At 42.3% G+C, this 24,005-nt stretch overlaps 1 protein-coding gene across 3 annotated transcripts in view; it reads left to right on the top strand.

Annotated features, from left to right (window-relative positions):
- Slc44a1 (solute carrier family 44 member 1) overlaps window positions 1-24,005 on the top strand; it is a 182,246-nt gene that overhangs the window by 17,285 nt on the left and 140,956 nt on the right. For all 3 annotated transcript variants that reach the window (XM_021160117.2, XM_085839291.1, XM_021160115.3), the window contains exon 2: window positions 22,949-23,038. In XM_021160117.2, coding sequence (XP_021015776.1) covers window positions 22,949-23,038 — 90 coding nt within the window. The remainder of the gene's footprint in view (window positions 1-22,948; window positions 23,039-24,005) is intronic.

Raw genomic sequence — 24,005 nt, 5'->3', positions numbered from 1 at the left:
ATTTTTGTTATTTCATTATTTTTTAAGTGTCGTGAGTTCCACTTTAGATTGATGCATGGCTTACTGGGTAATTGGGGGAAAAAAAACGTCAAATGGGTCTTCCCCATCTGTGCAGAGGAGAACCGGTTCAGAGCTCTGGGATTCCTTGTAGTCCACACCTGTACGCAGGTTACAAAAGTCAGTGGTCCCCAACCTACTACAGCAGAGTGACTCAAGATGGCTTTACTTTCTTATATTTATTTTCATCAGTGACACTGTCAAAGGGCCTCTTCTGTATTTCCTTTGAGGTTCTGGAAACTGAGCCCTTGGCTTCAGATATGCATAGCAGAAACTCTACCACTGACCTATGTACCCAGATCAACAGTGACATTGCCCTTCTCAAAGGGGATTTCCTGTTTGTCATAAACTATTACTGTTGGCTGATTGTGCTTAACGTGTGAGTTCATTTTGCTAGAGTCAGAGTTACTAAAATACATTCTGGGATGTAGTGGATGAGTTAGTGGAGGCTGGACATCACTGTGGAGATGAGTGGGCTTTGTTCTGCTCTTCCTAATGCGTGTGAGCTGTGCTTTTCCGCTCTTGGTTTCCCAATTCTGATTGAATAGGTACCTCTGGTTTGGACAGAGAATCTATGTGTCAGCTAACATTGCTGGGCTCATGTGCCATTTCACCGTAGATGATATGTGTAAAATTGTGTCTGAGTGATACATTCATTGAATCAGGGATCTCCAAGCTTGGAGTCTATCGTAAGTAAATGCCTGGCTCTTTACCTGCAGTCACAGAGCTTGGTAGTCACACCATCGTATGTGTCCCTATAGTCTGTCTGCTCACCACTTAGGGTGTTGTTCTGAGATTACTGATTTTGTTTTGTTTTGTTTTCTCCAGGATCATGTGGCTATTTTTGTTGTTCTGAGAAATAATAATACTAAGGTATTTTTTCTGGTTTTGAAAGCTCCCTAGGGACCAGACAGTATTTTTTAAGTTGTGTGAAACCCTTAGTCCTTGGTTTTTATCTGTGTCAACATAACCACATGACAATGGTTAATTCCCAGTTACTACTTCTGTCTGTATCTAGCTATGTGGGATCGTGCTGACAGCCGTGCTGGAGTGGGAACACCAGCAATGGGTTAAGGATAGTCAAGGCTGTGCTTCAGTAAGCTCTGCTTCAGCAAACCCTTCATCCCTCATTAGAGACGCTGACTTCCCTTCTAAGCAGTGTAAGCTTCCTCGTAATTACTTCTATTTTGTTTAGCAATTTATCATTCTTTTCTTTCAGCATTGTATTAAAACGTCCCTCTGGGTTTTGCCGTCATCTTACTCATCTGATTTTTTTTTTTTTTTTTTTTACTAAGAAAGGACCATTCTCAGGGCATGGTGGCCTTTTTAGAGAAGCGTCTGCTCTCCAGCCTCGCTGCTTTCAATGATGACGTCCTTATTTAGACGGTTTCTTCATCCTATCTAAACAGTCTTCTGCTGAGTCAGAACATATCCTTCCCTCTCAGGAAACTTTTGTCTGTAGTCCATCTGTAGATCATAAAACCAGTTCTCCTGCCTAGAATGTAATAACACACAGCTGTGTTCTGTATGGCATGCTTCGGCGCACTTGTGTTCCCCCATAGTGGACACCAATATTTTGACGCTTACCAGGCATCTTTTGGTATGTGCAGAGCTGTGTACTTTCTGTGTGTTATGGCTCTTCCATAAGGAAATCGAGACGCACTCAGGCTAAATGAGCGTCCTCAGGTCGTGTGCTAGCCTCTTTATAGTAGAGCTAGGACTGACTAACAGGTTTGCCAAGCTTCTTTGTACCATGCCATGGCATAGCAGAAAATCTCTGCATGTCTACCTCACACTTTTTCCTAACAACCAGGAAAGTTAAGAATCAGTCCGCCAGGCATGATGGCACACGCCTTTAATCCCAGCACTCGGGAGGCAGAGGCAGGTGGATTTCTGAGTTCGAGGCCAGCCTGGTCTACAGAGTGAGTTCCAGGACAGCCAGGGCTATACAGAGAAACCCTGTCTCGAAAAACGAAAAAAAAAAAAAAAAAAAAAGAATCAGTCCATTTTTCTCTGAATCTGAGGTCTTTGCTGAGAGGTATTCACTCGCTGCTCATCAGTCCAGAGGGCGTCATCACAGGGCCAGCCTTTGTGTGCCAATAAGTTAAAGTGCTTGAACATAATAGTAACACAGATGTATGTTTGTCATGTATATGTGAGGGAGAATGAAATGGGAGCAAAAGAAGGGGATGGCTGAGTCCCACAGGTCCATGGGAGAGATTCTTGTCTTCACTGGGAGGAGTAGGGACAGTACTGGAAGTCGGCATCTTTCTGACATCAGAAGGAAGATGTATTTAGGGTTTCAGCTTCAGAGAATGCAGCTTACATTACTCACTAGTCAAGAAACCCTGGGAGTTAGCCAGTGTTTTTGATATTTCTTTATTTGATAATACATAACCTGAATAGTTCATTAGAAGACTTAAAAAATAACAAAATCAACTGCATGCGAGTCCTTTAGCATTGTACCTAGGACATTAAAGACCCAGGAAGGTGAGTCAACATAATTTTATTAATGAGGAAGGAACCCGAGGGAGCTTGAGAGAAGCTATTGAATTTGTGGAAGATTTAGTCCTTTGGGAACTTACCGTGTTGAATAGTGGGCTCTGCCTTGAAAAGCAGATGAGAATTAGTGGCTTCAGTACATCCTTTCTCTTGCAGGATTCTGCTTTCTCTTCTTCAAACAGTGGGGGAGTCATTAGAGTTTCTCCATTAGGTTTAATTTTATTTCAGCAGACGTTATAGGCTGATCTCAGGGAAATTAAATAACAGAAGGGAAACTAGAGCAGAGATGGATGGGGGGTCAGGCCTCTGGCCAATGACACAGCGGATGGGGGAGAACTATTCAGAGTCCATGTAGGTGCCGGAGGTGGCGATGGAGATGGACTGTGAAAGCTTGCATAAACCTTCCTTCAGCTGCAGACACATCAACACCTAACTTAATTTGTTTAATCAGATTATAAAATCTTTATATATTCCTTATTATGTTTGAAATATAGTTGCTCATAGTTCTAGCAAGTAGAGATAACTACTATATACTTTAACTTCCTTTTAGAGCTAGTATGGTAGCTTCTAGCACTTAGGAGGCTGAGGCAGGAGGATTACCCTGAATTGGAGGTCAGCTTTGGCTACATAGTGAGTTCCAAGGCACTGTGTGTTAAGAGTGAGACCCTGTCTCCAGACACAGCAATGCAAAGCAGTGCTGGTGATAGGGCTTTGTGGGTAAAAACACCTGCTGCACGAAGCTGGCTCGGGCCTCTGACCCCAGGAGCCCACGGGCTCGTGAACATTGTCTTCTGAGCATCACACCTACACGGCGGGGGTGCCCCTCTCCAGTAATAGTAAGAATAAATTCATTAACATTGTTTTCATAAAAAACCCAATGTCTTCCAAATTTAGAAGTCCTGCACACCCATTATTTAGTTTAAGACATGGCTTTTTCTAACTGAAGGTCTATGTGTATGCAATTGTTGTAATTTTGAGGCAACTCTCCTGTATTTATGTGCCAATGGGTCTATACTTTGTTGAGATAGAGAAGTGGAAGATTTTTTTCTTTAGCTCTATCTGTTTTTGGCAGTTCACATATTGAGAAACCTTGTTCTCTGGGCTCTTTAACCTGGATTAAAGAGTTTAAATGACATTGATTTTTGTGACACTGGTGATGCTTTACCTTCAAAATTTTATTTTGGTTTTAGGATTAGAACCCTAGTTTAACTTTTACTTCCAACTAATTGAATATATACTGAGAAAAAGTTAGCATACACAGTGTTTCTCTGTGTGTGTATATTCCGTCTAGCTTCTTACACTCATTGCTGGAGTGTTTACTAAAACTACAACATTAATATTGGCATTCCGCCATTCACACAACTGGCCTGAAATTTGCAGTGTAGGCCACGCTCACTTCATTCAGGATCCTCTTGGCCCGGCTTCCTGAAAGTTAGAGTTACAAGGGCAAGTCACCATGCAGATGTTTGATTTCTTAATAACAACCAAAACAGATTTGTGATATTATGATTTCAGAATGACTAAATATCACTTTAGAAAGTAATTTAATAAACCTGTCTTCTACTAAAGCACAAAGCTCAGCGGCTCCTGCTCCCATGCAAAGTCTAGCCTAGTCCTGTCTAGTTCTAGTCATAGAGCATTGCTTACCAAGTAGTAACACAGTGTCATTTGAAGGACGAGCCATCATCTGCAGCTACAGGGTGGGTTATCAGCCAAGCATACCTTGTCTTGCCATAACTTAGCTTAACCCCGGGTGGTGTTGCCCTCTGGCTTTCTCTCAGTGTCTGGGGTTATAAGCGCACTGGGAGGCTGAGTGCACATCAGCTGCTTTAGGATAGCGCTAAGCTTGCGATTGTCTTCAGAGTGTCATGGCTATCAACTTTGTGTTGGGCCCATTTTGCTCTCAGCTCTTGTATTTGTTCCGAGCACTACCACTGATAAGTGCTTGGTAATTCAGGCCTGTCCCTGAGGGTTGTGCCGCAGAGGCAAACACAGACAGTAAGAGTGTGACAGTTCTGGGAATCACTGGGCCTGGGGTCTGGGTAACTGTGGGAAGTCTCCAGTTGCTTGTTCACATGTCCGGTGTGAACCCGAGCTCTGCTCTGGCCTTGGTCCCCCACCCTCAGCAGCGTCAGTGCGGTGTGTTCAGATGTCTTGTCACATCATGGAAGAACAATCTTGTGAGTCGCCAGGGGGTCGGACAAGTCCAGCCACTCAAAGCCTTGTCATTCTAAGTGTCCTTGATCTGCAGACACAGCTCTATAAATCTCTGGAACAAGTTTTCCCAACTTAGCTGTAGGTCTGCAGTAAAATAAAGCCCACTTGTCCGCTTCATCTTCTCCAGATTCTTGCTGCATTTGTGGTGATTAAGGTGACAGCCTCAAGAGGCACAGTCTTAAGCTGTCAATTCGTTCATCATCTCATACAGCGAGCCTGATTCATTCATTCAGTGAGTAGACACTGAGCATTTTCATGTGCTAGAAACTGTTTTACATGCTTGGGATACAACACAGAATACCTAGGTGATCTTCCAGACTGCAAGGATCTATGACTAGGTAAGATACCGTAATTTAGCTAACAAAGCTGTGCACTGCATGGAGAGAAGCAAGGTATGAAAGGGTGAGCGTCGACCATAGTGTGTGTGTATGTGTGTGTGAGTGTGTTCATGAAAAGCCTCCCTGAAATGAAGAGACAAACTAGGTTGATAGCCAGGGAAGGAAGGACAGACAGTAAGTCAAAACGGAAGAGACAGCACTGCGTTTGAGAGGGAGAAAGGGCAGTAAGAATGCCAGAGTGGCTGGGCAGCTTGAGGTCAGAGGTAGTGGGTACCAGGGACCTAGGATGGTTTATATCGTATAAAAACTTCATCTTTTCATGGCTGGAGAGATGTCTCAGTGGTTGAGAGCTGTGACTGCTTTCAGAGGACCCACACTGGGTGTCTCACAACCCCTCTAACTCTGGCTCCAAGGGATCTAAGGCTGTCTTCTAGCTTTCACAGGTACCTGCGTGAACCTGGTATACACACATAGGAAAATAAATATTTTTTTTAAAGAATGAAATTTTAATGTGTTTGAATTTGTAATGACTACAGACTTTTTTATATTCTATTTCATTTTCTACTTATCTATCTATCTATCTATCATCTATCTTTCTATCTACCTACCTATCAGATATCAAGAGTACCCTGTAGTAAGCAGAAGATGGCATCAGTTCAAATTGTTTCTATGAGGGATTCAAATGTTTCTGCTGCCATACTATGTAGGGAAGCCTGGAATAACTCCATATGTGCAGACTCAGGCACTGGAAACAATAGGGTTGATGGGAAAAGAGAGTTAGGGTAGGGCACTAAACCAAGAAAGCTTAAAGAAAGTCCAGTAATTGCTAAAAGTAAGAATGAATAAACAGCTGTCGAGAGTTATGCCTGTTGTTTATCTAGGCTCACACTGGGGAAGGCCTGTGTCCTTTGAGAAGGAAGTCTTGCTTCTGATACACCATTTCATAAGAGGCAAAGGGCTGGTCTAGTGTACAGCCTGATTAGTTCAGACAGGGAAGAAGGCCTGGGCATCTCCTTCTGCATCTGCAGCCCACACTGAAAAGAAGTCATGGGCTGGAGAGATGGCTCAGCGGTTAAGAGCACTGACTGCTCTTCTGAAGGTCCTGAGTTCAAATCCCAGCAACCACATGGTGGCTCACAACCACCCATAATGAGATCTGAACCCCTCTCTGGTGTGTCTGAAGACAGCTACAGTGTACTTACATATAATAAATAAATAAATCTTTAAAAAAATTAAAAAAAAAAAAAGAAAAGAAGTCAGTGTTCTGAAGCCACTGAGTTGGTCACCACATAAGCTCCAGGAAGTCATTTCTGTAGATATCCAGCCATCCTCCAACCCCAGGTTGTCTTCTGTTGCCAATGCTTTCTCTTTAATAATAGTGAAAAAAACTTACCTCTGCTTGAACACATCAGCATGCTGGGAAAAATCTTCTGGGAGCCAGTGTGACCATAGGACATAATGCTGACTGATGCCAGTTGGGTATGAGGCCGGAAACACTGGCAGACCCAACTGTACTGCTGCCCTCGTTGTTTCTTAGGTCTGACCTGCAGCTAGGATCAGCTTCTTTGCGATTCTTATTCAAATAGATACTCAGGGATTGCAGATATGGTTCAGTTGTAACATACCGGTCTAGCAAACATGCAGACCTGGGGTTTTAGTCCTAATACTGCACGTGAAGATATGTGGACATTTAGCAAGAAATACCATAACATTAGTTTAATAGTGTGAAGAGAGGTATAATAGTGTATATTTTTAAATCTAGCACTTAGGAGGCTGAGGTAGAACTGTAGGTTCAAGGCTAGCCTGGGCTATTTTAGACTTCAAGGTTATTCTGGGTCATTAATGACTTGATATCTCAAAAACAAAAATAAAAATAAAACAAATGTGGGAAAAAAAACCCCCAACATCTGTTTTAAAAGCCATTTTTAAAAAATCACACATATGTTGTGTTGGGGCTGAAAATGGCTCAACTGTTTGGAGCACTGGCTGCTCTTTCAGAGGACATTTTAATTCCCAGCACTCAACAATGGCAGCTTATAACTGTCTAGAGTGCCAGTCCTTGGAATCTCATGCTCTCTGTTGGTCTCTACAGGTAGTGCACATACATGGTACACAGACATATAGTCTCACAAACACTCATACACATAACATTAAATAAAATGTCAAAAAAACTTAAAGTATTTAAATAAAACCCATTGATACATCTTTAACAAGACTCACTTGTTAGGTAAGTTAATGTCTTTGACAATGAGGACTTAGTTTACGTTAGACATTTATACTGAGATTATTATCACCATTAACATTGTTCTAGAAGATTAATTAGTGCAGTAAGCCATAAAGCCAAAAACAAGAAGAATGACTGTAAGCGATGAGTTAGGAAACAAAATCAACTACATTTATTAATAAGTTCCATGGAACACAGTAGCCTGCGTGTGTAGTTAAGTAAGAAGTTGGTTATTAAAGGAGTCATTGTGAATCAACAAACCATTAGTTATTAGATTTAGTTAAAAGCTTTGGGTAACTTAAAATGTGAATCACAGTAAATCCTATGAAATAGATAGCAGGTAGAGACAATTTCAAATAGTCAAGGGACTTAAAAGCAGTGAGGGAAAGAAAATCTGAAGTCAGACTGACTTGACTATGCAGAACCTTATTTCTACATAACTAATCGGATGGTAAAGTGAGTCACTGCATGTGATCCGTTGGGATTAGTCCAAAGGAATTAAAAAACCAGAACAGTCAGATGTGGTGGCTCACACCTGTTACTCCAGCACTCAGGTTGTGGAGGCAGGATTGAATCTTTTGATAGGGTTTCTCTGTGTAGACCAGGCTGGCCTTGAACTCAGAGATCTGTCTATTTCTGCATTGTGTGCCACCACTGCCTGGCTGGTTGGTTTGTTTGTTTGTTTGTTTTCCTTTCCCTTTGAGTTTACCTTTCATTGTAGGAACTAGGATTCAATTGGATTTCTGTAGAATTTATTTGCAAGCTGGGTGTGATACTGCTAGAAGCCCTGTAGTAGTTTGATGGCTGTTCCAGGGAATTATTACTTTGGTAGTTGCTTTTAAGGGACTAATGGAGATAGGTCTTAAAACAGAGCAGGGTCTGTAATGGACACAGAGAGGCCTGAGTGCACCCTGGGGGTGGGGGTGGGGGTGGGGCTGGCTTCCTGAATAGGGTATAAATTAGTGCCAGTTCTGAGACTTACTAGTTTGGTGACCGTCAGAAATGGCTTCTTAGGGGTGGGGCATGTTAATGACTAGTTATGGAGACTGACAGCTGCTTGTTTTTTTGTTTTGGTTTTGTTTTTTGTTTTGATTTTTTCGAGACAGTTTCTCTGTGTAGCCCTGGCTGTCCTGGAACTCACTCTGTAGACCAGGCTGGCCTCAAACTCAGAAATCCGCCTGCCTCTGCCTCCCGAGTGCTGGGATTAAAGGCGTGCGCTACCACGCCCGGCCAGCTGCTTGTATTTTTAAAGCACTTATTTACCGTAGTTTGATCTGTTGCCCCACCCCCACCCCCTTAATAGCAGGATTAGTGCCAGTCATCTACGGGGCTATTAAGTGGGTGACTCAGTGTTCCTCCTTACTTACTTGGGAATTTCTAGACTTTTCTTCTGGGTATGCCTTTAATCACTTTCTAGATCTCTCTAGCTGGTTTGTCTTACAGAGCTTGTGATGTGAGCGTGTGTTCTCCTGGAAGCACTTACGCTGCTGAGACCGTTGACTCTCAGAACTAGGAGTTGTCATCTCATACTGGTGTTTGATCTCAGTTTCCTTTGTTCTCTTCTTTACCTTGGGTAATCTGCTGGCTTTTGAGTCTTTGGTAGTTCAAATTTAACACTAAAAGAGGCGTAAAGGTTTTGGGACAATGTGTCACCCTCGCATTTGTAGTCCCTTGACTGATTAGTCATCTTCGGGGTAGCTGGGGCCAGCTGGTTGTCTGGTGATGAAGAATTGCTCAAAGTCAGGATGCCCTTTAGTACCTTCACCCTGACTTGGGAGCACCTGTGAAGAGAGGATAGCGGTGTAAATAGGTTCAGAACGCACTCCTAATGTGTTCTCAGGGCTTCCGTCTTTAAGGGTGAGGCTGTGCGTTGGATGTTGATGATGGAGAAACTGCCTATGTGCAGGTACCAAATTCTCCAGCATTTGCACAGAAGCCCTCTGCAGTAGCCTCTTCCTTCAGGCAGGCAGGCCCAGCCATTTGGCATTGAAACATTGAAACCATTGTCAACCATAAGGTTCACATCTGAGGACTGCACAGTTAAGTGACAAAACAATATCTGTGCACATAAAGACGCCATAATGTTTTAAGTAAGCTTACACGCTCGTGTTGTGATTTATTCATAGCTGTCCTGGGACACGTGCTTCCTGGCCACACATAGAGTTTGAACTCTATTAGATGAGGTTTCGGGTTTACTATGCAAGGCACCTAAGGCTGTCAACAGGCTTGACCAAGTATCACTGACTTATCAATTTCCCTGGGCATTTGAGCCTCATGCTTTTACTAATACACTAAGTATGCATCTGTCTGTCAGCATATGCAAACAGCATCAGAAAGTCCGTGTGTCCACCCTGAATGCTAATTTATTAAAGACTTAACTAACTACACACTAGAAAAATCTTATCTGTGAGGCCAGCATGAAGACAAAGCCAAATTACTTTAGGAATTATTTAATATCCCCTTTCCTCCAGGGTTTCTCTGTGTAGTACTGGCTGACCTGGAACTCACTCTGTAGACCAGGCTGGCCTCTTAATTCAGAGATTTGCCTGCCTCTGCCTCCCGAACTCTAAGATTAAAGGCGTGTGGCGCCACCACCACCTGACTCAGAATTACTTACTTGTGATTGATAAATAGTGTTGTTTTGGGTTGGTTGGTTCTTTTTGTTTTGTTTTGTTTTTTTCCTATAACAGGGTTTCTTTGGATGGCCCTGGCTGCCCTGGGACTCCCTCTGTAGCCCAGTCTGTCCTTGAACTCAAGGTGTGTGATATCACCTCCTGGCTTAGAATTATTTACTTTTAATTGGTAAATAGTGTTTTAAATAAATATCCAATCAAATGAAGTCCTTCATGACCCCACCTCATGTGATAATAAGGTTAACAACTTACTCTGTCTCACTCCAGAGTCACTGTATAGGTAGTAACTTCTATTATACAGTTCCATTATCCAGTAGCCCTCAGGTTTTGTTGCACACACTGCTTGTAAACTTGGGGGCAGCCAGAGAACAGGGAACAGGTTGCCTGACTAGATGAAATCAAATAAAGGAGAGTAGGACGATTCTAAGAAAATCAGCACTTTAGTTGGTAAATCTAATAACTTAGGATTTTTTTTTAAAAACCCAAACCAAACCAACCAAACAACATGGGAGCTGTAAAGGTGGTTCAGGGGTTAAGAGCACGCACCACTCTTGTTGAAGACCTGAGTTCAGTTCCCAGCACCCAGTGTCAGGTGGCTCATAACAGCCTCCTAACGCCAGTGCCAAGTGGACCTGATGCCTCTGTGCCTCCATGGGCTCCATCACCTGTACTCGCCCACACAAAGATTCATACTTGGAAATTAAGATAAATCTTTGAAGGGCACGGCTATTCATCAGGTTTCTTTAGCACTTCGATGGGGCACTTTGGCTTTCTTCTGTCTGATGTGATAGCTGCACAAATAAAGCTCCCTCCAGTTCACATGGAATCAGGACTTCCCATGGTGGGGCTGGGGACAAGGTCTGGGGGCATTCTGTTCTACATGTAACGCTTTACTGAAATATAATCCACAGCTGTACGATTTTCTCAACTAAGATTTACTGCTGGGTGATTTTTATTACTTCCTCATAGTTGTGTGAATCATCACCTTAATCAATTTTAGAACACGCTCACAAGCTGTTCTCCCACTAACAAAACCCCAGTTACTTCTCCTTCCCCATTTTTCTAAACTCCCACTCAGCCCTGGGCAAGCACTGCGCTACTTGCAAACTAGAGATTTATCTGTTTTGCAGATTGCACACAGGTGTCTGGGTCTCTTCACAGAGTGTTTTCAAGGTTTGCCCATGTTGTGTCCTGTATCACAACTTCTTGCATTTCCATTGGACAAATATTCCAGAGTTGAGGTGGACCACACTGTATATGATCCCTCATCAAACATTTGTATGGAATTTTTAAAAATTTAATTAATTCTATGTGTCTGGGCATTTGGTCTGCCTGTATGTCTGTATGTCTGCCTGTATGTATTGCCTGATGCCCTAGAGGCCAGAGGAGGGCGGAGGCCAGAGGAGTGTATTGGATTCCTTAGAATAACCACCTTGTGGGTGGCTGAGAATCGAACCCAGGTACTCTATAATATACTCTATATACTCTTAAGTATTGGACCATCTCTCTAAGACCCTGATATGGGATTTCTTTTTTTTTTTTTTTTCTTCTTTGAGACAGGTTTTCTCTGTATAGCCCTGGCTGTCCTGGAACTCAACTTTGTAGACCAGGCTGGCCTTGAACTCAGAAATCCGCTTGCCTCTGCTTCCCTCTGCTGGGATTAAAGGCGTGTGCCACCAAACCAGGCTATGGGATTGATTTCTTAATGGCAAAGAATCATTGTATATTTTTGCTCTTCCTGAAGTGCAGACATTTTCCAGAGTAGATGCTGCAGATGGTCAAGAGGAAACAACAGCCTGCTTCTACCTGTGAAACACCACTGGAGTGTTTTCTTCAAATACCAAGAGTAATTATTCAGACATTTGAGAATTACCTATGAAATCAAAACATAAAATGCTTTAATATGTTTTCTTGGTTAGGATCTATAATTTTCTTATAATAAAAGGGCTAACTGTATAAAATGTGATCAAGATCTTTTTTCCTATAATTCTTACACATTTCCTTTCCCTGTTCCCCCGCCCCCCATTTCCACATAGGATATTTCAGGGTCATTGGGTAGAGTAGCCATGGCTTGTTTGCTTAACTGAAAAGAGTGGCCCAAAGGTGAGGATCAGGCGGTGGATTCTCATCTGGTCCAGCATAGCTTTTTCCCATGGTAATGACCAAAGGAATAGACTCGTAAAATCATCATGTTCATTATGGGTTTCAGAACTAGTGTTTCCCTGACTTTCACTAAAAATTTAAGACCTTCCAACATCTACACATCCCAGGACATGACATACACACCTTCAGCTGTATTTTATTGCTTTCTTGCCCCTTAGCCACTCAGTATAGATGGATGGGGAGTAAGATTCAGAGAGCGGTCAGCTCCCACATTGTACATCATTTGAAAGCCAGTGTTCTCTTGCCTCTTGATCACAGTTGTGCACCCATTTATTTCTTCTTGGCTTTGCAAGCTTGAGTTTTACTTGATGTTACATCGTGGGAGGTCCCACAGGTGTTTGGGGCGAGTATTTGTGGGAGTCCCTTTCTTTGATGCCGCCTAGGGCAGTTTCCCGGACTGCACTGAGAGAGGGCATGAGGAGCGATGTGGAGGTGACAGGGAAGAGGAGCTGGAGTTTGAGCAGGTGGGGGCTTCTTTCCCTGCTGTGCCAGCGTTCTCTCCTCACACTCCTGCCCCTCATTCTCCAGGAAGAGCCTTGCTTCTGCCCAGGCTATTTTTAGCGTGAAGCTTTCTAATGAACTTTGAAGTGTTCTGATCTGTCTTCAGTGTCAGGTAGACTAACTTAAACATTCTTTCTGATGGTTTTGATGTTGTGTCCTTTTGTAGTTGACGTTTATACCAAGGAAGTAGAAAAAGACTAATCTGGAGAAATGGGAGCCAACTTTCTCTTTCTTACTCCATAATTAAGTGGTATTAATGAAACTTGAGACAGAAAATACATTATAAGTCAGATTTAGTCCCCTCCCCTTCCCTGGCTTTCATATTTGCATGTATTGTTTTACATAGCTTTCAAACCAGAGTATCGATTGAAATTTCATCCCATGTTTTTATGCAACCTTTATCATAATCATCTTTATGCTACTATGCAGTTTTCTTAATTATTTTTATGATTGCTTAATATACCATTTTCATATTGAACAGTTTTCTATTGTCTAGCTAATTTCTAATTATTTCTCATAATATAACATTGCACTGAACATATTATGCACAGTTATTATTCTGTTGTAGATTATTTCATTTGGGTTCTTGAAGTATATTGCCAAATTACTTTCTGAAAGTGACTAACCAGTTCATATTACTGTGTTAACGTAGCTTTAAACAATGTTGCCAGCCTTTGGTGTGAATATTTTTCAGCAGAAATATCTACCTAACCACAGCCCTCATAACCATGTTTTTTAAATATAGTGAGACATGCCTGGACAGGTCGGTCAGCAGTTAGGATGCCCACTACCTTTACAGATGACCCAGGTTTAAACGTTCCCAGAACCCATGTTGGATCACTCATTACCACCTGGAACTCTAGCACCAGTGAGTCTGAGGCCCTCTTCTCAGACATACCACACACACACACACACACCAATAACATCCCAGTATCATCATCACCACCACCACCACCACTACTATCATTATCATCATCTTTAAAAAGAAATACAGTAAGTGAGGTTATGTTGTTTTCATCCCAATTTCCCGGAGGCTTTGTGAGTCAATAATTTTTGATGAGTTTCACTATAAAGGCTTAGAGAAGTTGTCTGCAAAACCTAGACTTAGGAGGACTGAAGAGATGCCTCAGCAGGTAGGAACACCGGCTGCTTTTCCAGAGGACCTGGATTTGATTCCCAGCACCTACCTGATGGCTCTTAACTGTCTGTAACTCTAGTCCAGAGGATCTAATGCCCTTTTCTGGTCTCTGTGAGCACTAGGCACACACATGGTGCAGAGTCATATATGTAGGCAAAACACATGTGCTCATAAAATTAAAAAAAAATTAAAAAATTTTTTTTCTAAAAAATCTAGAGTTTATTTACCACTATTTACAAAACCATTAACACACATCTGAGAAATAGAGCTGTAGGAAAAGGAGCCAGCCTGTGGTACAGTGGGAATTATCTATTGCAGGAGAGGCAGGGAGGATGTTTGCCCCTCAACATTTCATCCTGTGGTTGGGAAACCTAGCCTTGTTGAGTCATTCATTAAGCAATTACCCAGAGCCTGCAATGTGACAGGCTTTCCTCCACCCATGGGGGTAAACAAAATCAAGAAGTCCTGACCCCAAATATACTGTGAGACAGGAGAAATCAATACAGATTCGGCTGTCTAAGGGAAGATTCTGTACATGTTGTTTTAGATTTGGATTTTTTAGGGGGAGAATGTTTTAGCCCCTATATATGCACGGCTGACTTCTGTTTTAGACAGACATGTCCTTACCCTCCAGAAATTGATATTGTACCAGGAAATAATTATATAGACTAGTAATTACTGTGATGGTAATACTCACACACAGGGTGTGGCCAAAGAGTTAAAGAACGGAGCCTGACTTACACTTGAGGGGCTCCTAAATTTCTTTTCCAGCATGGGAAGGATATGACGCCTGTTTGCATTCTTGTCATGGAGCTGAGCTACATTTCCATCCATGGCTACTGTGGACTGAAGATACCTTCATTGACTAAATGCCTAAGTTTAACTTAAGTCATAAACATACTCAGATTCACCTACACCTACGTGCTTTCTTATGACTATGAGATTTTTATGTTGCCTCTCATAGGTTGCTGGAACTTCCCAAAACGCAATTGGAATAAGAACCTTTTAAAAAAATTACCCATGAAAAGATTTTTCTAAAGTTATAGGATAGCAAGAAAACCCAGGAAATTGATTAGTATTCTAGAGACGAGCCATACCAGTGGTTCACCTCTGGGTCACCTAAGACTATTGAAAAACACAAGATATTTACAACACAGTTCATAACAGTAGCAAAATTACAGTTATGAAGTAGCAACATAAAGAATGCTATTGCTGCGGGGGTCACCAGGATATCAGGAAGTGTATTAAAAGGTCGCAGCTTTAGGAAGGCTGAGAACCATTGGGGGATGCTTGGTTCTGTCTGTCCGTCCTGGACACCATTAGCTACTGAAGTTTCAACATCTGTAGGATGTCATAGGAGTCAAATGGATCCTATAAGATAATTTTAGGAGATTATATTTACCTTCCAAACACTGCTTCAGATGGATTCAAAGGAAGGAGTTGCTGGTAATAATATACTGCTCAAGGATTATAGGCAGCTATTGCCTGGCAGAAGGCATAGTTAGCAGTGTTGCAGAAAGCATTAACCTGGTGTCTGCAAGAAGTGGAGAAGAGGAGTTACCAAGAAGGCAAGGAACAGACCCATGGTTCTTTCTATAAGAGGAGTTGGAGGTATCATGGTGGCATTGGTGACATATCTCCCTGGGATCTTTCTGTCACTAGACACAGCTCAGAAAGTAACTCTAACTTGCCTTTTCCTTGGACAGCTTGAGTGCTTCTGGCTTAGTGTAAAGTTCATGAACTTAGAAAAGGTAGTTAGACACAGACGTCCGTATCTTTCCACTCAGTGTACTATCTTATTACTGTTTACTGCCTGTTAAAAATCAGGCTTCGCTTGCCACATTCACAATATAAATGCCCATCGCCAGGCTTAGCAAATGAAGCACATTTGCCAAGGGAAATGTAAGTAGTTACACACCCCAGGTCCTTGACCGAGCTTACCCACAGGACAGGCAGTGTCTTTCAGAAATCCTATTATGAGATTTTATTTGCAGGTGCGGTGAGCACAAGGCTGAAAGTCTCCATGTTTTATTCCTCCCGACTTCATCATGCCTGCTCACCCTATTGAAAACTGCCAAAACGATGCACATCAGTTCTTTTATTCTTTTGTTACTACTCTGTGCAAATAAAAGCATCTTGGGGGATTTAATGATGCCGTGTGTCCTTGGAGGGAGCTTTGGGAGAATCTGACTACACAATTCTTTGTCTTTAATACGAGAGGCTTTTCTGTAAGGCAGATTGACAAGAACCAAATTAAGCCCTCATGGGTAGGCTAGTATTGCCACATAAGAGCCTGAGTCACACACATTTCCTGTGTAGCATTAACCTCTGATAGTGGCATATCCAGTGTGTTTTAGGGATGTACCAAGGGGCAGTTGGGATGGTCGAAACTAGAGTAGAGCTTTGGAACTGTCAGACCATCTTGGAAATGGCTTGTTCAAGCCAGGAAATAAGGGCTGATGCTCATGTTAAAATTAAAAAAAAAAAAAATTGCAAATTACCCCAGTAGCCCAGGGGTCTGGGCCAATTGAAAGGCCATATCAAAGCTAGCATCACCATTCATAGGCACTGTGGGCTTTTTATTGTAATCTGGGAAAGGCAGCAGCAGCGGATATGTGCTGGAAAGGTTTAAGCGGCAGACAGGATGGGTGACCTGTGTGTGCTTGTCGTTACATCCTGGCTTCAGGTTCTGTGCCGGCCTAGCCTACCAGCTTCGTGCTCCTTACTGCTGACCCGTGTGCATGCATGCAAGCACATGCACATGACTAACATGCACATGACTACTACATGGATAACCCAGATTCTGACTCAGTTCCAAAGTTTTGGTACCTTGTTATATGGGCGATGGATGTTTGAACACCTCCTGGCTATGATTTGACTTGTATTTGCCTGCAGGCTTAACCTTCCCTGGCTTAGTTCCAGGTTGTAGCAACCCTTGCTATATGGCACCAGCCAGTATGTAACTCAGGGTTAATAGGTATCTCACCAGTGACATGTACACAAAAATACTGTTCAGGAAGCTTGGTAGATGCAGTCCTTTGCTACTGGTTAAGAAACCAGAAGCTATTTTTCCTCATTTCTAGAATCTTTTCCTAGATAAAGACAAAAACCTAAAAGTATATAAAAAAATTCTGAGAGATAGCCAACTTAGTGTTTCTGTTTGTTTTCTACTAAACATTTGTGAGTGGAAATAAATTTCCTACTTGGCAGTGGATGGTTCTCTGTCATAGCTCGCAAGAATTTTTAGTGTGTTTGGAGGCACATGACACATTCCGATTTAGAAGAACACTGAAGGATCGTTTCAGGGTTTGCGTCAGCATGCAGGCTGCAGGCGATTACCAGGTGATTCCATCAGGGAACCCTTTCCCAGTGGGTCCCTGTCTGCTTCCACAGCAGCTCTTACACCCCTCTGTGTTGGCGCTGTTTGCTGTGTCACAGTGCTTGGCATATGTCTTTCTCATTAACTGAGAGCTCCATAAGGGCAGGCGGTGTCTCACCTGTCTTGGAATCACAGACACTCTGTGTAGTCTGCAGTGCTTATTGAGGAGCCATTAAAATGCGGAGGGAGGCTACCATCCCACAGTCAGACACAGCTTAGCTGACCTTTTGGTGGTGTGTTTGCTGTTAGAAACCATTCGTATAGAAACATGACCTTTTATAAAGGGAGTTTCAGAGCCTGCCATGATATGTTATTGTATTGCTTTAGGAATCTTCCCGGGAAGCTTTTCATGTCTGTCCTAACTAGGGTAAAGTTTACACACAGTAGACACAGTACAAGCAGGGGACAGAGGACATTCGTCTTTGTCTTTAGCTGTTACCTGGGCCTTTTTCATTTGGAGAGTTTACCCTTCTTCTTTCTCCACATTTGAGACCTTTAAATCCAGATTGTTGCCTTTGCCAGTCTGATCTTTTTATAGCTTCTTAATCATTTTTGCTCTGCCTAATTCTATGAAGTAGATTCCTATCTACCAGCCCTCTCCCTTGGCCTGCCCAGTTGCAGCTGATGCTCTCCAGGCACTTGTGACTAGTAAACTAGTTACAGCTCAGCACTTGCCAACATTTCTGTATGTTGGTGTTAGCTACAAATAAGTTCACTGAATATATTTCTCCATGACATAATATTGAAAGTTGTGCAGGTTGATATCCTAAAGAAAATTTGTATCCTTCAAATAGCTCATCCGACTTCTTGGGAGGTCCTTACCTAGCTTTAAGGATATGAGAACATATATAATATGAAAGACATATGTGGTCTGGCATAGAAGAATATATACACATTTTTATGTAGTATTTGTGTGTGTGCATGTGTGTGTATGTTCATGTATGTGTGTGCGTGTGTGTGCACTTGCATGCTCCATTTGTCTTATCTGGCATAAATTTCTGATTCCTGAGACATGTGCTTCGACTTCTTTTATTATCTTCGGAAACTTTTCAGTTACTATGTCTTCAAATCTTTCCCATTTCCATTTCCTCCCATCTGCCTTTGGTTCCTGCTCTGCGTATGTTAGGTCATGTCATCTTTGTCATACCCTTTGAATTGTGTGCTTCTGGTTTCTGAGTTGGAATTCTTTTCTGTTTGTTTTGGGTATGATGTTACTCATCACTTCCTTGGCCATATTTACTTACAGACAAGCCTGGCTGTGCTTGTTTTAAATTGTTTTTTAAACGTCCAGTATGTCCTGGAGAATTTCTTCGCATTGTTCTCTCCGTGCTAGAGTTTGAGAACTTAGGTTTCAGTGAAGCGTTCCCTTAGCCATCATTTCCTTTCCTAAATAATCGAAGAGTGGAAATTGTACAATACTGATGGGGATGTTTTGAGGATTGAAAGAGGTCGTGAGTACAGTAGGAGTCTTTGCTGAGACCTTCCCTCTTTCCCTCCTGCTCTCAGACACTCATTAAAGGGCAACTCTGCATGGTTACCTGGTTCTGTTTAGTTCCTAAGTGGTAAGATTTTCTGAGAGGAGAAAGACCTAACGTTTATCGACAGTCTATATTAATCTCCTGTAGAATCTGACGAAAGAATAAAACTCAACGTTTTAAAGTGCACCTGCAGCACATTTTCTGGGTCTGTATGAGATGTTAATTGGAAGAAACAGATAGCATTAAATCCAGTTGTCACTTGGTTACATCTGTTAAAAAAATCATTAAAATTTTTCAACTGTTGGGTTTCCTGGCTCGCTTGAGAAATTTCATAGCTCATAATATGCCTTACTCCGTTTTCCCGCACTTACAGGATGTTAACGTTATCATCCTGGTTCCCGAGTATTTGCAATGTGAAGAATTGCTAATGCCACTTACTGACTGCTAATAGGAGGAGTTAGCAGTCTTACTGGAGTTGACTTTGGAGTCATGGACTTGGAATTGAAATCCTGGCTGCACAACTCTGAACAAGCAACCTTGAGCTGCTTATTTAATTTCGGAGCCCAAATTTGTCCATCTTTGAAGCAAGGATGGTACCTGCATCAGCAAGACCAAGTGTGCATAAAGCTTTAGGTATAGGAATCTCCACTTAATAAGAAACCAGTCGTTGGTAGCAGCCAGAATGAAATATCCTGCCATTAGACCAATAGTTCAATATAACAAAAGGGGAAAGAGAGTTTAGTATTCTTACACCTTTTCTGAAAAAAGGTCACATTGTAAATGAATTTTTAACATTGTTTAACAATTAGGAGGGTGGTTAAACTGAAAAGTGAATATTGATGTGTGATAAAAAAAATAACCAAGAATTCAGTGCTTTTGAGTGACCCATACTGTCATGAAGCCTGCTCTACTCTTCTGGGCTGTCTCCTTTGTTATAATGTGTGGCCCAGCTGCCCTTCTGTGTTTCCGGTCTCCCTGGAGTCTGTCACCATTTTTTCTTTGTAACTCTCATCCTCCCTCCTTACATTCAGTAGAGCTTTGTTGTGTATTTGGCACAGCAGTGGCTCACAACAGCTCGATCTGTTGCAGAGTTGAGTCTTTGTATTTGTCTTGTCATACTGAAGAGCCTCTGGCTTTATGCTGTAGATGGAAACTTAAGCAGTAACAAACTGAATGTTGATCTGAAAATGGTTGCAGATGAAGAAACTCCATCAGTCGGAGGCTCTGTCCGTCCTATGCATTGGGTTTAAGACAAACAAACAATAGTGTTTTCCAGAAGAGCTGGAAATTATGCTTTGTAAGTTACTGTGGAGTAAATATAATGAATTTTGGAGGTCTCAGATACTGTGTCTGTGAGTAATTTTCCTGCAATGGGCACTATTCAAGACTGAGATTATTTAATACAAAGAATCATTCTTTTTTCACACAGTGAGCAGCTGTCTTCCCAAGTACAGACCACAATTCAGGCATTGGAACAACTTAAGAATAATGGTGTTACTTTGTAGTTGCTTTTCTTTCCGTCCCAAAAGTTTGTACCAAAGTACAATCCTGATCTTAGATTTGTAGAGTTGGAAATAATGTAAGAGATCCAGTCTCTCTCTTTCCCTGCCATTCAAGGAGATGAAGCAATTTATCTGAAGTCAGCTAGTTAATAACAGAGTCGGGGAGAGGAGTCCCCATCTGTTAATGCCACAGTGCTGCACTCCTCTGGAGGAAGCTGCCTACTCATTCCTGGGTCCCACCCCTAGTTAGAGTCCTCGGTGAGGATTTTTTCCATGACTAACTAATGTTCTTTTGTTTTCTTGTGTGGGTGTCTGGGAACACGCTAACAGTATTTTTGTTGTAACAATTGAACAGTGTAAGGCATAAGGAAACGTTTGTCTTTAGTGCTTTAGGAGTCAGAAAGAAATGGTTGTAGCTCAAGTTTTCTGCCTTCATTGTTGCTAGGCAGTTACTTAGTTGTATATGACATATAATGTATATGGTGTTTGTGTGCATGTGAAGGTCAGAGATTAACATCTGATGTCTTCCTCAGTCACTCTTGACAGCACACATGCGTGTGCACACACACACACACATACACACATCATTCTTTCTTCTATGTGCATGCGCTACATACAGTATGCATGTAGCAGTCAGAGAAGAACTTGAATTGAGGGAGTCAGTTCTCTCCTCACCTGTGGATCCTGGGGGTTGACTTGAGTTCAGCACATGTTGTGGCAGGAACCTTTTGTCCATGGGGCCCTCCATGTTATTTTTGGAGACACAGTCTCATACTGAATCTGAAACTCCCCAATCCAACACGACTTGCTGCTGACAAGTGCCACAGATCCTCTTGCCTTGGTCTGTCCCCAAGTAGGATTGCAAGTGCACCCCTGCACACCTGGCGTTTTTACCTGTGTGCAGACAATCAACTCAGATCCTTCACCAAACGATCTTTCTTTCCATCTCAGAGGTGGCTATTTTTAAAAAGATTTATTTTATGTATATGCATAGCTGCATGTATACATGTGTACCACGTGCCCATGGAAGTCAGAAGAAGGTGTTGACTCCTTTGGAGCTGGAATTACAGATAGTTGTGAGCAACCATGTGGGTGCTGGGAATTGAACTCAGGTCCTTGTAGGCAGCTATTTTAATGTGAGCTTCTTAACCTTGAACTCTGGATTCCCAAGAAAATCATATAAATACATGTGTATATTTTAAGACAAGAATCTGGAGCTTTCATCAGAGGATATATAGTTTAACACGGTTGTTTAGAAGGAGAACTAAGCCTGATTATAACTAAGTACTGTTATACCACAGGGTGTTACCCCTTTCGCCATTGCCATCTGCTCTGGCCCCTTCCGCTGACAGCTCTTCCTGGATTGCTCCTGTGGAACCAATAAAGGCTTCAGTCTACTTCTTGCAGGGAGGTTTCCCCTGACTTTTTTTTTTTTTTGAGATTATAACCTTTCCCCTTTTCCCTTTTGTCTCTATGAACCCTCCCATACACCCATCCCTGACATCCTTCAAGGCCTCTTTTCCAGTAGTTACTGCATGCCTATACGATGAATATCCATATATTTCTAAATATACCCTACTTAGTCCACATACCGTCACTTGCATCTATGTTTTCAGGGTTGACCATTTGGCCTTGCACAGTCAATTGGTGTGCTTTCTCCTGGGGCAGACCATCTCTCCTGCCCCCAGCTTTCCATGGTTGCCTACAGTTCATGTGTGAGGCCTTCTCCTTTCCTCCCCTGCTCCATTCTCAGGACAGGGTGTGAGATTTAGGGATGTTTGCTCCTTAGAGAGTTCAGGAGGGTTAATTTCATGGCCGTTTTGATTTGAAAAGGATGTGAGGGCTGACCTAAGACTGATGTGCTAAGAAAAAAAGTTGAATTGGAATTCCAGTCAATACTTTGCAAGTGTACGGTCAGAATGTCTGTACTTCTCTAGGTAGGAACCTCTGCATTTGAACTAGAAACATTTGCATTTTCCAGAATACAGTGAAAATCCAAGGATAGTGGCTTAGGAGTTACTCATGTCTATCTAGAAAAAAAAATGAGTATTTCCTTCTTGAATTGTATTTAACTTAGACAAATCTACCTTTTAAGAAGCATTTGATGGGCTTCCCTTCCCAAAAGAGAACATAGGGAAAGCATGTTCTCATATTTTTGTTTTTGTCTAGCATTTGGACAGACAAAGACAAGCTCACACAAATGGAAGAGCATGTTCATTGGTTCGTTCATTTCAGGAAGCCCTCACTGAGAACATATAAAGGTTTAGGCATTATCTCAACTGATGGGAAAGGAGACTGGCTTTTGCTAGGCTCACTGTATGCTACAGAAGAATAACGGTTCAGGACTGGGCTTAGCTTGGCTGGTAGGTGCTTACCCAGTATGTATGATGCCTTGAGTTTGATCTCTAGCATCACATGAGCCAGATGGATGGCTCATGGCTGTAATTCTAATACTCAAGATACAGAAATAGAAGCAGGAGGATTAGGAGTCCAAGGTCATCCTTGGCTACATAAGGAGTTCAAGACCAACCCGAGCTACATTAGACATTGTCTTAAAAGAGGAGTAGAAAAGAATAACAATTCAGCATGCTAAATATTTCTGTGGCGTACCACAGAAACTTTCCATGTTAGTTATGACTGCCAGGGGGAGAAGTGGGACCAGAGCCACTTCGATGTTGGCCATAGAAGCTAGGGCTGACTTCACAAAGACATTGTCCAGATATAAAAGGATGTGGGTAGAAACGGTGTGTTTGTACCTGTCCAGTTTTAACGAAAATTGGCTCTTACCTGTTCTCTTACTTTGTGTTTTGAATTAGAGCTCCAAACGAGAATGGAAGCCATTGGAAGACCGTAGCTGCACAGACATACCATGGCTGCTTCTCTTTGTTCTCTTCTGCATTGGGATGGTAAGGACACCCATGTTAACCACACCTCAACTTTGGATGCAAGGGAATGGGGGGGGGTGGCGGAAAGTTAGACCTTCCAGTGTATCTATGGGTATGTATGCATCTCCTCTCTTCCCTACTGTTTATAACTGGGATCATTGCAGGGCCTAAGGTACCATGGGGGCAGGGGGGTATTTTCCTTTTTTTTTTTTTACAGTTCAGTAGTATTTGATATCCTTTTGGTATTTTGCTTTATTTTGTTTTATTTTAATTGTATGAAAACTGAGATGAAAATGAAGGACCCAATGGGAGTCTTAGCTTCTTCACCCAGTCCTTTGTGAGAACCAGAATCCCAAGTACCAACTCCTCCTGTTACACAAGCTTCATGGCTATCTTTGGGCCAGTCTCTTCTTTTCCAAGGAACTCCTCATTCCTTTAGAAAAGTGAATGTTAGCTATCTTATATCCACCACACTTTGAACTGTCATAGTTTTGAGTTCTTTCTCCAGGGAAAGAGTCTGCTCAGTGCTTTCTCCCTTATGTCAGTCCTACGGCCCCAGCCTACCATCCACTATGATGAGTGGCATCTCTCTGATGGCAGTCAAGACATCTGCCCATTCCGTACTTGGTAGAGAAGATGAGAATGGGTGTCTGTGCAAGGTGCTGGGTTTGCGGCACACCTACTCTGCCTTGCCAGAATTTGGCACTCATGGATGTGGTTGCTGCCAGGTGCTAGGCTCCAAAATGATAGACATACAGCTGCTTTAGCACTGACTGGTGTTTGGAGCTTTGAAGGGCTTAGGAATACTCATCTGGGTCATCACCCCCAGCTTATCGATTAAAGTATGAAACCTACAGAGGAAGCTGAGAGGACCACCCTTAGGCCACGTGGCAGTGAGTGGGTGGGAGAGCTGCTTAACAGCTCTGCAGTTGGTCAGTGCTTTCTATCACCCTCTTCAGAGGCACTGCACAGCGCATCATTCTCCGTC

This window comes from Mus caroli, unplaced genomic scaffold, assembly GCF_978045245.1.
Source record: "Mus caroli unplaced genomic scaffold, Mus_caroli_1 scaffold_6, whole genome shotgun sequence".
NCBI classification, from domain to species: Eukaryota; Metazoa; Chordata; class Mammalia; order Rodentia; family Muridae; genus Mus; species Mus caroli.
The sequence above is the reverse complement of the archived record's forward strand: the minus strand, read 5'-3'. Positions and strand labels throughout refer to the sequence as shown.